The sequence below is a fragment of the Pinus tabuliformis genome, chromosome X (genome assembly GCF_031772625.1).
Source record: "Pinus tabuliformis cultivar Carrire ecotype Pingquan chromosome X, CPIR1, whole genome shotgun sequence".
NCBI lineage: Eukaryota > Viridiplantae > Streptophyta > Pinopsida > Pinales > Pinaceae > Pinus > Pinus tabuliformis.
The window spans coordinates 687,010,005-687,025,656 of NC_142308.1; the positions used below are offsets into that span (position 1 = coordinate 687,010,005).

Consider the following 15,652-nt stretch of genomic DNA (forward strand, 5'->3'; position numbering starts at 1 on the left):
AAAAGTCTTTGAATCTTTACATTCTTTGTCGGCAGTGTACCTGTGTTTGACTTATTGTTCAACCTAGTCATTTTATTAATAAATTTAGTTTAGCATCTCTTGAAAGAGTATCATGATATGATAACAAGGTGTCGTTGCTTTTTAGGATTTCCAATTTTATTAGAGATTTGTCTAGCCTGCAGGTAGTGTATGAAATGTAATGTTACGGATAGATGAAAATTGCCTTGTGGTGCTAGAAGAATGAGAATTTTATGAAACATGTCTCTGCTATATTTGTGACTCTTTTGTTGTTATTCAAAGAACATATATGGTTTCAATGTAGCACTATTTCTAATGAAAATCAGTAAACTGGATGCTTTAGATGCTGTACTGCGTGCGCAAATGAAGATTAAATTAGGTTTCTATTTGATATTGTTAACCTTTCGTGATCCATCAAATAATAATAGAGTTCATTGTTTGACTTAGGGCTAGTTAAGTTTGCCTGAAAGTAATTTGGAGATAAATTTGTGAGAACCAGAACCACCATGCCTTCAATTGGGGTTCAAAATTTGATGGTTAACATTTTTCTTTTCTCTTTTCTTGTATTGCTTTCTATTAATCATGAGGTGGCAAAATTTTAGTTTTTCCTATAATAGAAGTGTTGCAACAGAAAAGACCACTAGTTATCTGGCCTCAGAGTTCATCACCAACAAAAAAGTTATTGTTGGAGGCAATTTCTGGAAAAACTGTGTGGAGAAAAAAAAATTATTTATCTCATCCCATAGGGGAAAACTTGAACACACAAAAACCTACAGATTATGAGGCTGCTTTGCAGCAATCTTTTGCAAGGAAAAAAAACAAAAAGGCAAGCCTAACACATATCCATTCAAAGAATTACTAAACCGTGGAGGACTAGAGAAGTTCACAAATCCTGAAGAGCTAAGTTGCATGGATATGGACACAAGAATGGATATGGATACGGTTTCTGAAATGGATATGGGATTTTTTTAGAAAATCAGGATACATTACAGCTAGAATACCTCAAATGCATACATTCATATATACATAAAAATGAAACCAGAGACAGGAAAAATTAATAATACTGTTCATGGATTTCAAATTTGGAAATAAAACCAAAAAGATAGTTAACATTAAGAAAGGCCCGAGACCTATATTTATAACTTGATTTGTAAGAAATTAGTGTTGGCATTGTTTTATTTAATTTTTTAAACAGTTTCCTTTTTTCCATTCTAGCAACCAAAATGCTATCTGAAACAGCTAATATTGTTAAAATTGGCCACTAAGGCCAAACTCCACATGGGTCATCTTATTTATGACAGCTGATATTTTTATTAGATTCCTCTCTCGGAGAGGTGTTGGATTGATTTAAAGATCATCTGATTCTGACATGTACAAATGAAGATATGAATTTATTTATATTATGGACAAATTGTCGAGGTCGGCCAGCAAGCAAAACAGGCAGTCAAGCCCCCAATTCATTTTCAACGTTGCATATAAAAAGGAGACCTCAAGTCATTTTCACCATCATCTCATCACACATATCTCTGTCTCCTCTTGTGATTGGGCACACTATCCGAGGCAGTCTTCTCTGTCTCCACACGTGTGAACTAGGGTTTTTGTTTGCTGTGTTGACCAGCATTGACCGAGCTGCTGGGAGGCTGTTTGACTGCGTTGACTTGATGCATTGACTTGTTTTGACTTCGGTTTGGGTGGAGAATCTTTGTCTAAGCAGGCCACAATTTTGGGCACGAAAATTGAGGAGTTTTGACCAGACTTTGACCGGGCAGAATTCAATTGTTTTGAGGGCTGTTTCATCTTTCTGTTTGGAGGTCGAAGTTGACTGAATCTTTGAGGGTCAAATCTGCCTTGTTGACCAGCATTGACTTTTCTGGTTAGGGCTCTTTCGCTGCTGTTATCAATTATCAGAATGTGTAAATTGTACTATCTCTCTCTGCTGAACTATTGAAGACTAAAAGAAGATTTGATCAAGGGTTTTCCCACATTGGGGTTTGTCTTTGGCTGGTGCCACATCTTGTGTCCTCTTGTCTTGGCTTGTTTTCTACTTTTTATCTTTATGTTCTATCAACATTTTATTTACATGTTTATTTGATTGCTAAACTGAAATTGATATTGGGCTCATAAATAAATTGAAGTAAAATTGCTCTAACGCATAGAACATACCATTGTTGCCTAAAATTAACAAATATGCTGACCAAAATGGTCGAAATTCCAGTTGAAATGATTGATATGCTGAGCAAAACAGTTGAAATGCTGGTTCAAATGACTTATACATTGCCCAAACAGTTGAAACACTTGCTGAATGACATAAAATTTTTCAAAAATTTGAAATTGCTTTGAAACGTTTCAATTGTGTTTCAGAGGCATTTTTTACAAGGAAAAATTTCTGAAATATGGAAATGTATTTCCAGCACCTCAGGGTGACAATCAACCTCCAGTACTCGAATTTGTAGGTGCAATCCACCCTTGGGTGTGTAGGTGCCCCCACTATTTTATTTTGGCTTTTTTTTCTTATTCTTAGGTTTTTGTTTTGGTTACATCAATAGTTCCAGTATAAGTTCCATTTGTGTATAAGAATAATGCAAGTTGGTATCAGAGCATCAATCAATTTTTTCTCTTCATGTACACTGTTATTTTTCCATGATCCTGGTAGGATAGAATCTTAGATAACTGACGCTACCAAACCAAGAATCACAACAAAGCTACTTTGCATAGCAGAATATAAACAACAGTAACTCTACTAGTGCACAAAATATACAAAACTTTTTACACAATATGTACAATAACCCAATCTTTGCTATATTAATACAACAGTTTAGGGCTCCCTTACAAGGATAATGGTCCTCAAATATCCGATGGTACAAGAATACAAATACAACTGATGTAGTCGACGATCACAACTTCTTTGTCATATCCTGTACACCTGCGGGTCCTTCACTCCCAATTTGCAGTAGCTGCGTTTATCAATGCTCCAAGTCCATCTGGCCACTGAATCATGGCTATCCAATTTGCTCTCACGTTGATCGTTTGTCCATCAACTCATAAACATATCGAGGTTCCTGTTGAGTTGTTTACAACTCCATTTGTGAACAACTCACAACTGCCCATTGCTGCTCCTTAGCTACTCAACGTCTTCTTCCCACTATAGTCTTCCTGCGCTGCTCCAATGAAGGCTAACATAGGGCAGGAGGGCTGCCACCTATCACCACCAAATGTCGCTTCTCCAATGATGAACATGGGCTGTCAAATCTGCTCCTCTGGTTGGCCAAATCTTGAGCTCCAATCTGCCTTGTATAGTAGCCTCCTTCGTCCACCAAAGAGCTACTTTAGGCTACCAATCCTTCACCCAACTCACAACTATCCAACGTCCTTCTTGTCCACTGCTCTAGGGTTACTCTTAGACCCTTTCACGCTCATGATCACAAGTGCTGGAGTATATTATTGTTTCTTTCTGCTCTAGGTTAGGGCATGTGTCACACTACTACAACCCTCACAAACACAGCTAGACAACCTTCTACAGCTACTGGCTACCTCCAAGACAATTTGTCCACTTTCTGCTACAAGTCTGGGATTAAACCAACCCGCAAACAAGCCTCCACGCCCACCTGCCTGTTGGTTTCTATAGCATTAGATGTGTTCTAGCCACGAAATTTGGTGGAGAGGCTAGAATGCATGAGATCTCCAAGGACCAAAACCCATAAATCGTTTCTAGAAATTCCACCTAGAGATGAATTAATTGGATTATTAACCTATTTTTTAATGTTTCCTAAGTTTAAAGTTAGGAAAACTGGTTAATTAATCAATATCAATGTTGCACGAAGCGGGAGCGAAGCGGAAGCGCGGAGCGCGGAAGCGTCATTTTCCAAAAATCTAGGAAGCGAAGCGTCCGCGGAAGCGTCTGCTATATATATATATATTTTTTTATATTTTTTTGCATTTATACTCAAAACAAACATCCCAAATACCAAATTAATTGTAGAAGACATGAAAACATGCATATTTTTGCATAAATCAAGATAGATATGGCATCCATGATTCCATTGTAGTTACTAGTATGTACAGCAATCATCTATATTCTAGCTATTACAAACATACATCAAATTTTTAAGCATATTATAAAACATAAAACTTTTAAGCATATTATAAAACATAAAACATAGAGCATATTATGATTTATCTAGCAAGTGAGCAACTGTCAACATTTGTCATGTCCAAAATTCAAATAATAATGTTTACAAAATATGTCACTTGGTCACCGCCAAGCCAAAAAGGTTCAAAATTCAAATTCACAAGTCTACAAGTCTAATGAGCAATCTATGACAAAAAGAAGTAGATTGTGAATATATCTACTAATCTCTCCTCCTTCCGCCACGAATAGAACGTGATGGCGGGACTCCACGTGGTGGCAATGAAGAAGATGGTCCCTGTGTAAGTCGTGGCACTGGAACTGATGAAGAAGAACCCCCTGCTGTTGGTGTTGAACCATGGAACCTAGGAACCAAGGGACCAGATGGGGGTGGGGGTGGTGGCATATCAACACGGTCATCATCATCCTAGAATCGCTCAAAAAATTCATGCAAAAAAAAAAAAACACTAGTTAACAAAAAAATTAAAAACATGAATTAGAGAAATGCTTTATAAGGGAAAATTGGAAAATTCATACCACAATGGACATACCTGGATAAGAGCATCCTCTAATTGCTCTAGTCGCAACACTCCATCCTCCAAATTGGGCTCCTCTGGATTCTTGTCCCAAATCAACAAGTCTTTATTAGACTTTGCATCTTCACAGTAATGGGACAACAATCGCAAGTTGTAATGAACATAAACCAAGCTCTCTGCCCGGTCTAAATTCAACCTGTTCCTTTTAACACTGTGGATGAAAGAATAAGAGCTCCAACACCTCTCTGCAGAAGAAGTGTTTACCACCTGTGATAGCACCCGCAATGCCAAACTCTGTAGAAGTGGAGTACCCCCTCCATGCATGTTCCACCACTCAAGAGCAGAAAAAGTCTCTCGATCTTGAATTGCATGCATGCTCCCAAATGGACCAGTGTTGAGCGTATAGTTGCTCACCTGTCTCCGTACCAATGCAGCCTCCTCATCATCAGGGATTAATCTACTCAATGCAGCCATGTATTTTTCGTGAACCTCTTTATCTTGGTGTGGTTTTTTCCTGCTTCCCCCCCCAGGTGCTGGTGTTGAAAGCCATGATGGATGATAGTATTTAGGTGTCAAAACATATGCTAATGCATGCAATGGAATATTTAGCATTTCCCATCGGTTTTGCACCTCTTCACGAATATAATTGTACAAGGTGGTATCTCTAGGCTCAACAATGTCTTTAATCTGCCCCAACATGCTATCCATTTGCTCATACACCTCCCCAATTACTGGTCGATCTGAATCTGCAAACTTGATCATGTAATAAATTGGTTTGGTGAATTGCAAAACATATTTAACCTGTGACCAAAAGTAACTGTCAAGAACAGTGTCCTTGACTACATTAGCACCATCTGTGTCAGTGTTAATTTCATCCCATGTTTCAGCACACACCAGATTAGTTAAAGCTTGTCTCACCCTCACTAGCCGTCTAAAGGTGAGGTAATAACTAGCAAATCTTGTCTTTGCAATTTTAAGCAATTGCAACTTGGAGTAAGTGCCATAGAAGTAGTTTACCCTTGTATGCCCTGTGATGAATTTAATGAGCTGCTTCCCTTTCCTGTAAACCTCAGCAATCCACCCACAATCTTTGTGTTTCACAATATCATGCATCAAAAGGTTCAATGTGTGAACTAGGCACCCAGACCAAAAGATGTGTGGATGAGCACGCTCAATAATTTTTCCTGCTGCCTTACAATTTGCTGCATTATCTGTGATCACTTGAACCACATTATTCGGACCAACATCTTTGATTGATTTCAATAGGAGATCTGCAATGTTTTGTGCAGTTGCACTGATGGAGGAGGAGTCATGACATGCAATAAATACTGCACCACTAGAAGAAACACCAAGAACATTTATCAAATGTTGGTTTCTAATATTTGTCCACCCATCTGATACAATGGATACCCCAGAATCCACCCACTCATGTGTAAAACGTGTCAAAGCTCTTTGAACCTTAGCTTTTTCTCTTTCTAATAACACTGTTCTAGCTTTCTCATAGTTGGGGGCCTTGTATCCTTTTGGGGCTTCATTGATGGCCTTTACCATGTCATGCCAATAGGGAGAGCGAAGCACATTGAATGGTACACCGCAAGCACAAAGAAAACGGACTATCTTTCCATCCACATCATCCCTCCCAGCAACATTAAGGAAATCCCCTATTGTTTTTCTACCTCCAGAGGTTGCAGAAGTACCATGAGGAGATGGGCAACTACCAAATTTAGAGGTTGCACTTGATTCAGAATGAGTTTTTTGTTTCTTGTTTTTTTGTTGTGCAACCATCTCTATTTGGATGTATTTTTTTCTTTGTTCAGTTGAAATGTTTGGGCAAATTTGTACCCCCACAGAACCCTTTTTTTCATCACTGTCCAGCACCCCACAAAGATGCCTCCTCAGACGGGTATATGAACCCGTATATGGTTTTCCTCCATGACAACCATGAGGGCACATAAATTTGTAAGATCCACCACCCTTTCCCCCTTCAAGTTTGGTCACATAGTTCCACAAGGGTGTTGATGTACCTTTCCCATCTTGTGCTTCAGTGTCCCCTTCAAGTTCATCCCCTTCCTCTTCAAACCCTTTCTCCTCATCATACATTGGGTCACTACTATTAGGACCAAGTTCATCCCCTTCCTCTTCCCCTCTATTCCTCACCCTTGCCATCATTAAAACCAAGAGTGGAATGATACATAGAAGCCAAAAGAACACCATCTTGGAATATGGATATAGGTGGTGGACAACCTGTAAATAAAGGAGCAAGTAGAAACAATGGGAAAGAGTAGGAGAGGGAGGAGAAAAATACAATTTTTTTTTCAAAAAAACAAGGGAGTTTGGGGTTTGAACTTACCTCTTTAGCTCTTGTAGATGAAGTCCTCCAAGCTCTTGCTCCAAGCTCCTCCTCCTTCTCCTAGCTCCTCCTTCTTCACTCCTCCAAGCTCTCCTCTCTTCTCCTCTCCTTTCCTCTCTTCTCTTCTCCTCTCCTCTCTTCTCTTCTCCAACTCTCATAAACTCAAAGTGAGAAAATGAGAAGAGAATGGGGGCTTTATTCTTTTCTAAACTCACCCTAAACTCACCCTAAACCCACCCTAACCTCACCCTAACCCACCCCCTCATGCAAACTCAAGTTAAATTTAAAAAAAAAAAAAAAAAAAAACGAGTTACATTGCTGCACCCGCGGGCTTTTCCGGAAGCGCGGATCCGGAGCTCGTGAAGCGTGCGCTTCCGGGCCGAAGCGAGGCGCTTCCGGAGGCCCGAAGCGCCCTCCGAAGCGCGGATCCGGAGCTCGTGAAGCGTGCGCATCCGGGCCGAAGCGAGGCGCTTCCGGAGGCCCGAAACGCCCTCCGAAGCGCGGATCCGGGCCAACGCTTCCTCTTTTCCAGGAATCGCATAAAAAAAAAGGAATCGCGCTTCAGCAATTTCGGAATCGCGCTTCGCCTAGAGGTTCCGGAACGCTTCCGTACGGGACGCGATTCCGGCCTAGGATCCGGGGGGGGGGGGCGATTCCTGCAACACTGATCAAAATTAATGAAGTCAAGGTGAGAATAGTCTAGAAACTCACACAGATCGATCAAGAAATGATCTGAGCTATCGATTAAGATTTAATATTGGCCATTGGAGTCCCAACAAGAAGATATAAGAAGGGATCGATGTGGTGATGGGGAATACACTAGAGTCACTTGGAGAATTCTATTTTCCAGAGTAGCAGCAGTGAGTTGCTGGAAAGTTCGAGCTTCAGTGAGGAAGCAAAGGTAGTGAGGGGCAGAGGCAGTGAGGGGCAGAGATAGTGATCCAGAGGAAGTTTTCCAGAACTGGAGAGGCAGCAGCAAGGGGGCCGAGTTATTCTTAGTGAGGCAATGCAGAGGACTGCGCAGTTGCTTCAGAAAAGCAAATCGATTTCGTTGGAGGAAAAATCGATTCAACTTCCATAGGTCGGGAAAGTCTTCCATAGGGCTGGATAATCAGTGATTTCAACAAAGACAGGCAGAAAAACTTCATCAGAGGCAGTTTCAGGCTTAGACGTCCAAGGGTCTGTGCAAGCACTGCACAGAGGCTGACGTAGAGGGTCCAGGAGGACGGATTTTTTGAAGGGAAGTTGTGTCGAGGTTGCTTGTGGAAGACGGGAAATTCCCTTGAATAATTTTGGTTAGATTTTATTGCTGTTTGCATTGCCAGTTGGGAATCCATAAATTGCACTCAGATTTCACTGCTGCTTAATAATAAAATCCCTCAGCTGCTGCATCGGTTTTCCTAAGTTGAGTTTTTTCGGGGACAATTGTCTAATATAACAGTGTCATTTTTATTGTGTGCACTAGTATTTTCTCAGTTTCCAGCGCTATTTATTTCCGCAATATTTTATTTGTGAAGGTTGCAATGTGATTTATTTAGTATTTGCCGTAGCAAATAAATTGTTAAAATCAATTAACAATTAGAAGAATAATTTCTAGTTGCTGCAATAGGATTTTAGTTTTGGAATTTTCACATGGTATCAGAGAGTGAGTGATCAGCTGGGAGCAACAAGCCGAAATTCTTAGAGACAATGCAGTGCTCAAACAATGTAAAGTTTTGTAGATGTTCTATGCTAAGAGCAATTTCACTTTTCTCACAGCAATCATACAAGTAGATAAGCAAAATGCAGATAGAACATATAAGCAGATCTTACAGAAGACAAATCAGAAACAAGAAAAATGTATGTGTTTGTTTCGGCGGTCAACAGGATGCTTCAACCAGCAAAGTCTCCTTTGGTCAGCCAGCCCAGCATGTGTCACAACAACCCTCCAACCAGTAGATGAGTCAACCCAAGTCAGTTCTACAAAAGTCAATGCTGTCCTGAAAAGTCAACGCAGGGGTAGCAAGCTAAAAGTCAACGCAGCAGCAAAACGGTCAACCCTTTGACCTCGATTTTTGTGCTAGGTAGTATGGCCTTCAAAAATCGAACCTCCCACAAGTTTTCAGCTTGTTTGGACCAAGCGTTGACCAAAGTCAACGCTGGTCAAACTTCTGCGAAACCCTAGCAGCAGAAACCCTAGCAGCAGAAAAATCTTCTTCGTCCTTCCCACGTGTGGCTGAAATTCGTCCTCCAGGTAGCTCGTACTTTTTAGGATGAGAGAGGAAGATGTGAGTTGTTTTTTGTGATCAAATTCTCTCCAACTTTTCCTGTATATATATATCCATCAATGAGGGTGTGTGACACATCTGTTGGGCATGTGAGCCTACATTACAAAACTGGCTGACCTTTGCACATATAAATTATAAAGAATAATAAATTCAAAATATAAGTTCTGCTCATCGGATTAAGACTATTTTTATATGGATTTTACACCTCTCAGAAAGAGGAATCCAACAAAAATATTAGCCTCTTAATCTGAGCATCAGAACATGGAGTTTGGACCTAGTTGTCCAAATTTAACACTCCCTCTCAACTAGGGAGAACTCCATCTATTAGTGCAATTAACATCGTGAGTCATCCCGCCGAAACTTGCTTTGCTGGCTTCTTTATTTCAGAACAGAAGTGGGTCAGTCACAAAGACATCATTCCCCGACTGACATAATCAGTCCAGAGGTCCCAGACCTCACAAATCTTGATCCCAGATCAAGTGGTTGGACCATGCCATCCTAGATAGAGAGTACGGCAATCTCTGATGCGTCCATCAGTCTTTGCTAATAGTCTCTAGCTTTTCCACACCTCATTGGCCAAATGAGAGGTACTTCCCATGAGCCCTGAACTCAATGGGTAGGATGCATACGGGGCACAGATTAAATGAGTGGCGAACCAGCTCAATAATCACAAGGGTGGGGCAGAAGCATTATGAGTGCTTATAGCTCGGAGAAGCTATCCCCAAAGCCCCCCAGAGCTCCCAGAGCTCATTGTCCAACAGGACCCACATCATAGGGTCTTTCCACGACACCAAGACTCTCACGGAAGGTTAGGAACTTGACCTTCCCCAGGGGCTTAGTGAGAATATCCGCGACCTGCTCATCAGTTCCTATATGATCGAGCCTTACGGCGCCTCGCTGTACCATATCCCGGATAAAGTGGTACCTGATATCAATATGCTTGGATCGGACGTGGAACACAGGATTCTCAGTCATACGAATCCCACTCTGATTATCACAGAGTATTACAGTGGTATCTAGCACATGTTGGAACAGCGCACTAAAGAGCTTCCTCAACCAAACTGCTTCACAACAGGCCATACTACCAGCAATGTATTCGGCCTCTGCGGTGCTCAAAGCCACCGACTTCTGCTTCCTGCTTATCCATGAGATCGAAGCAGAACCAAGATTGAAACAGCATCCAGATGTGCTCTTACGATCCACCACACTGCCAGCCCAATCGGCATCAGTATATCCCCGGAGTATCACACTCCCGGCAGTGTATCTCAGCCCATGGTTTATCGTGCCCCGAAGATATCTCAAAAGATTCTTGGCACCAACCCAGTGAAAATGATGAGGCTCAACCATCTGTTGACTCAAAGTATTCACTGCAAAACATATGTCCGGACGGGTGTTCACTAAGAACATCAAAGCTCCTATGAGTTGACGATACTCAGTAGGATTGGCCAAGATAGGCCCTGCAGCGCTGCCACTCAACTTCTTAAAGTTGAGTTCCATTGGTGTCGACACGGACTTACAGTCCACCATCCCAAATCTTTCCAGAAGCTTCACAATATACTTTCCTTGAGAAAGGAAAATCTCTCCAGGTCTCTGCCAGACCTCCAGGCCTAGGAAATAGTGCATCAGTCCTAGGTCTTTCATCTCGAACTCAGCAGCAAGCTCCCTCTTACATTGATGAATGAGGGGGTCATCACCTGTCAGGAAGAGGTCGTCCACATACAGCACTAGAATGAGAGGCTTTCCTTCCTCAACCTTAAAGTAAAGGTTTGGATCAGCATGCTTCGAGTGAAGCCCAGCTTCATCAAGTAACTATCCATCCTCTCATACCAAGCTCTGGGTGCTTGCTTTAACCCATAGAGGGCTTTCTTCAACCTGCAGACATAAGTGTCTCGATCTTGAACTTCAAATCCCAGAGGTTGTTCTACATACACCTCTTCCTTTATTGCACCATGCAGAAAAACAGTCTTGACATCCATCTGATGAAGACTCCATCCTTGCGTAGCAGCAAGGGCTATGATGGATCGAATGGTGGTATATCGAGCCACAGGTGCAAATATATCGTCATAGTCAATTCCTTCCTTTTGAGAGAAGCCACGGGCAACAAATCTTGCCTTAAACTTTTCAGCACTCCCATCAGATCCATGTTTAATCTTGTAGAGCCATTTAGCGGTGACAACAGATTTGTCCTTCGGTCTCGGGACCACATCCCAGACATCATTCTTCATAATAGCCTCATATTCTTCATGCATAGCATCCTTCCAGACTTGATGCTTGATGGCTTCTTCAAAAGATCCAGGTTCAGATTGTATAATAGTACTCATGGCAGCTAGATACCCTTGGTATCTACACGGCTTCTTGCTTTCTCGGAATGTTCCCCTTGGGGCAGCATGACCCTCAGCGTCTTCGACGGTGTCCCTGAGCCATGATGGCCTCTTTCCTAGAGAAGGGGAAGGATCAATAGGGTCCATTGGCTCTTCAACATCAGGCATAGTCTCATCCTGGGGTTCTTCCAGATTTCCAGGTCTTTCTTCATGGTTTTCTTCAGATCTAGGAAGATCTACTACTTTCTTCAGGGAAGCATCTTCGTCAAAAGTGACATCATGGCTTATCTCTACTTCCCTTTGACCAGGTACATAGACTCTATATGCCTTAGAAGTCTCACTGTAGCCCACAAACATTCCTTTCTTCCCAGTAGCGTCCAGCTTACTTCTCTTTTCTTTCGGCACATGAAAATAGACAGGACATCCAAAAATTCTAAAATGTGAGACATCAGGTTTCTTACCAGAGAAAACCTCTTCGGGAGTTTTGGAGTCCAAAGCGGAATGAGGGCATCGGTTTTGAATGTACACAGCAGTATTTGCAGCTTCTCCCCACAGAAACTTTGGAAGACCTTGGTCACATAGCATGGCACGGGCAGCTTCCACAATAGTCCTATTCTTGCGTTCAGCAACACCATTCTGCTCAGGAGTATATGCAGTGGTAGTCTCCCTCTTAATGCCAGCTTCTCTGCAAAAGTCTTTGAACTCATTTGACTCATATTCAGTGCCATTGTCAGTCCTCAAAATCTTGATCTTCTTTCCGGTCATATTTTCCACCAAGGCTTTGAAGGTACGGAACCACATGAAAGCCTCATCCTTCTTCTTCAAGAAGTATATCCAGGTTTTGCGAGAGAAGTCATCAGTAAATGTCATATAGTAAGAACATCCCCCCAGGGATGTTACAGGCAACATACCGGAAAGATCAGAATGGACCAGTTGCAATATCTCAGATGTCTTTGTGACACTTGAGGGGAAAGGTCCCCTTGTATGTTTTCCTTCAGCACAGCCCTTACATACACCTTTATGATTATTTCCAAAATCAGGCATCCCTGTCACCACCTTCCTTGCTTCGGGAAGAGCCTTGTAATGAAGGTGTCCAAATCTTCGGTGCCATAGTTCGGTTTGACGGATAGTATCACAAGTCATAGCTCCCAACGGACTCCCTCCAACCTGGTAGAGTGTACCAACTCTAAAACCAATTGAGATAGCTTCCTTGAAGCTCTTCTTCCACATGAGTACCTTTCCATCAGAGAAAGTTACATTGAATCCTTTGTCTTCCATGGCAGATACAGACACAAGGTTCTTCTTCAATTTGGGTACATAGAGTACATCTTGTAGATGGAGGACTTGTCCTTGAGACAAGTGGAGGGTCACAGTCCCGGTCCCTTTCACAGGATAAGTGGCATTATCCCCAAGGGTAATTTCTAGATTAGTATCCCTTTCAACCATGTCAGAAAGTGCTTCCTTGAATCCGGTGATGTGTCTTGAGCTGTGTTTTTAAAACCGGAACCGGTGACCGAACCGGTCCACCTAGCTAACCGGTTTACCGACCGGAACCGGTCTAACCGGGACTGGTTTGGTCTAAACGAACCGGTTTTTAAAAAATACATTAAATAATTAATTTTTAATGAAACAAAACTATTTTTAAGATGTAAAACCATGATTCCAAGCCAATAGAGACAAAATATGCAAAGTTTGCTCATTTATATACCATGCAAAGGTGAATATATCAAAATGGCACCGAGTGCAATACATATCATCGACAAAATAGCAAAATACATAAGAAATGAGGCTCTAAATGGCCTATAAAGTCCAAAAACAATGCTGCAAGCTATGAGGCCATTGGCCTACTACAAGTCTACAGTGTACACATGATCAATCATCAAGTCCATCACCACTACTAGACACAGGATCATCATCAGGAGCTACATAGACATCATCTGGTTCAGAGTCTGAGGATGCCTCAGCACAAGTCAGAGTAAGGTCTGAGTTACCTATGTGTTTGAGACTGAGTCGTGAAAGAAGTTCAAAGCCAGATCTCTGTAATATTGTTGTGTAATCTGAACTCTCCTAAAAGGGCCTAATCTAGGCCTTGTTGCAGATATTTTCTAGCAGAACTTGATCAAGATATTTAAAACATATTGATGACACCTTGTTGATGGACTGACGCCAGCAACCTGTGGAATAAAAGGTTCAATCACAAAGCGAAGATGCATGACAAGAATTTATTATACAGGAAAGAAGTAATGAATTAGTCATGAGAATGCAGACCTACAAAAAGATCATTGAAACAAAGCCAGAAATCAAAGTCCAAAACATATTAAAGAAGGCCCGTCGTGAAGTTTACAAACAGATTTTGAATTGCACTGTCAAGTACCTCATTTCTCTTTGAGATTTATTTTGTGCTTTTTTGAAATACAAATCATTTCATAGTTTGAAGGACTCTAAGATCTCCATGCAAAAGACATTACAATGATGGGTAGCTCAGCATCTCATAACTCACAGCCATAAATGAGTCTAACAAAATTATAAGTCTGCAAATGAAAGGTATGCATCATGGCTTGATTTACCCACAGTGACCTTAATCAATATTAAAGATTTTGCTTTGGCATCATTCTTAAAAAATTTCAAGGCTTGGAATAAAAGACATGTATCAAGAGGTTGATTTCACAAGAATATGATCAGTCAGATCATAGAACTGTCAATCTTGTTGAAGATTGGCAGCTTCGGTCAGAATTTCGTTAGCAAATTAATGGAGAAACTTAATATTTATGACTTTGGCCAAGTCAGCCTCGTAGAAGACAAGTTGGCCCCACATTTCTGACCAGCATTGACTATCTTGAATGACTTGTCCATAAACCGGCCGGTTTAGGACAAAACCGGCCGGTTAGCAATAAACCGGCCGGTTTTGACCTAAACCGGCCGGTTTTTACCGGTTAGGTCTATTTTCTGGGCAAATGAGGCTTCTAACCGGGTTTTTTCACCGGTTCTGACCGGTGAGCCTCCCAACCGGCCGGTTAGGCCGGTAACCGGTCAGACCGAACGGTTTTTAAAACTATGGTCTTGAGGCACCACTATCGATTAGCCAGACATCCATAGTGTCGGGCGGAGATGCAGCTGAGAGAGCAGATATTAGAATATACTCATTTCTTTTATCAACAACATTAGACTCCTCATACCTAGTATTTCTGGTCCTTTTAGAAGGTGGATGGTTTCCTTCAAAGTGAGCCTTCCTCTTTCCTTTGGATTTGTCATTTCTTTGATTCCCATTCCTTCGGTTGTTGTTGTTGTCGTCACTATCGGGAGAATTCTTCTGGAAGGGGCATTCTCTAGCATAGTGTCCAGTCCTATGGCAGGTGAAACATTTACCCTTCTTCTTTTGAGTCTTAGTCCTTCCTTTGTCCTTGGAACCACCAGAGTTCTTCTTTCGGGAATGAGCAACATAGGCAGCATTTCTTTCATTATCAAATTCCTTCATCCTTGTTTCTTCTTGCATACATCTAGACAGAAGCTCATCAAAGTTAGGGATGGTATTATTGTTGAGAATGGTAGTTGTGAATACTTGCCATTCATATGGAAGTCCTCCAAGTGCGGTGAGAACCATCTCACGATCAGCTATTGTCTCCCCAATAGCTAGCAGATTGTTCCTGGTTTCGGTCAACTTCATAAAGAAAGTTTGAATAGACTCGTCTCGGCCCTTCTTCATATTCTTCAACTTGTTCTTGAGGAATAGCACTTGGTTCACATTGTTTACTCGGAACATAAGTATCAGTTTGTCATACATCTCCTTCGATGTGCCTAGTTCAGATATGTAGGCAACCAGACTCTTATTTATGGATTCCCTGATCAGCAGTTTTGCTCTGATTTCTCCCTTCTTATACTTGTGTTTAACAGCAGCAGAGGCATTTGATGGAGGTTCTTGAATCTTCCCTGTCACATGATCTAGGAGATCATGATCTTCTAATTTGAGATCTAATAACATCTTCCAGGCATGGAAGTCATCACTTCCAGTCAGCTTGTCATTCTCCCTGAATTCA

At 41.5% G+C, this 15,652-nt stretch overlaps 2 protein-coding genes across 2 annotated transcripts in view; one reads left to right on the forward strand and one right to left on the reverse strand.

Moving 5' to 3' along the window:
* The window catches only part of LOC149141837 (putative serine/threonine-protein kinase At1g54610), a 191,919-nt gene that overhangs the window by 130,048 nt on the left and 46,219 nt on the right, over positions 1-15,652 (forward strand). The gene's annotated exons all lie outside the window — the stretch shown is intronic.
* Positions 172-5,805, reverse strand: LOC149141838 (uncharacterized). Its single transcript, XM_089448499.1, has 3 exons — positions 4,696-5,805; positions 4,400-4,571; positions 172-176 (listed from the first exon to the last, which is right to left on the reverse strand). The coding sequence occupies exons 1-3, from the start codon at positions 5,791-5,793 to the stop codon at positions 172-174; spliced, it is 1,275 nt and encodes a 424-aa protein (XP_089304625.1). The 5' UTR covers positions 5,794-5,805.

What these genes read in the sequence shown, in the direction of transcription:
- LOC149141838 (XM_089448499.1), bottom strand. Translation starts at nt 5,793, where the DNA reads ATGCATGATATTGTGAAACACAAAGATTGTGGGTGGATTGCTGAGGTT. An exon ending in TAGAGGATGCTCTTATCCAG is followed by an intron (nt 4,572 to 4,695) that starts GTATGTCCATTG and finishes GAGCGATTCTAG; the next exon opens with GATGATGATGACCGTGTTGA.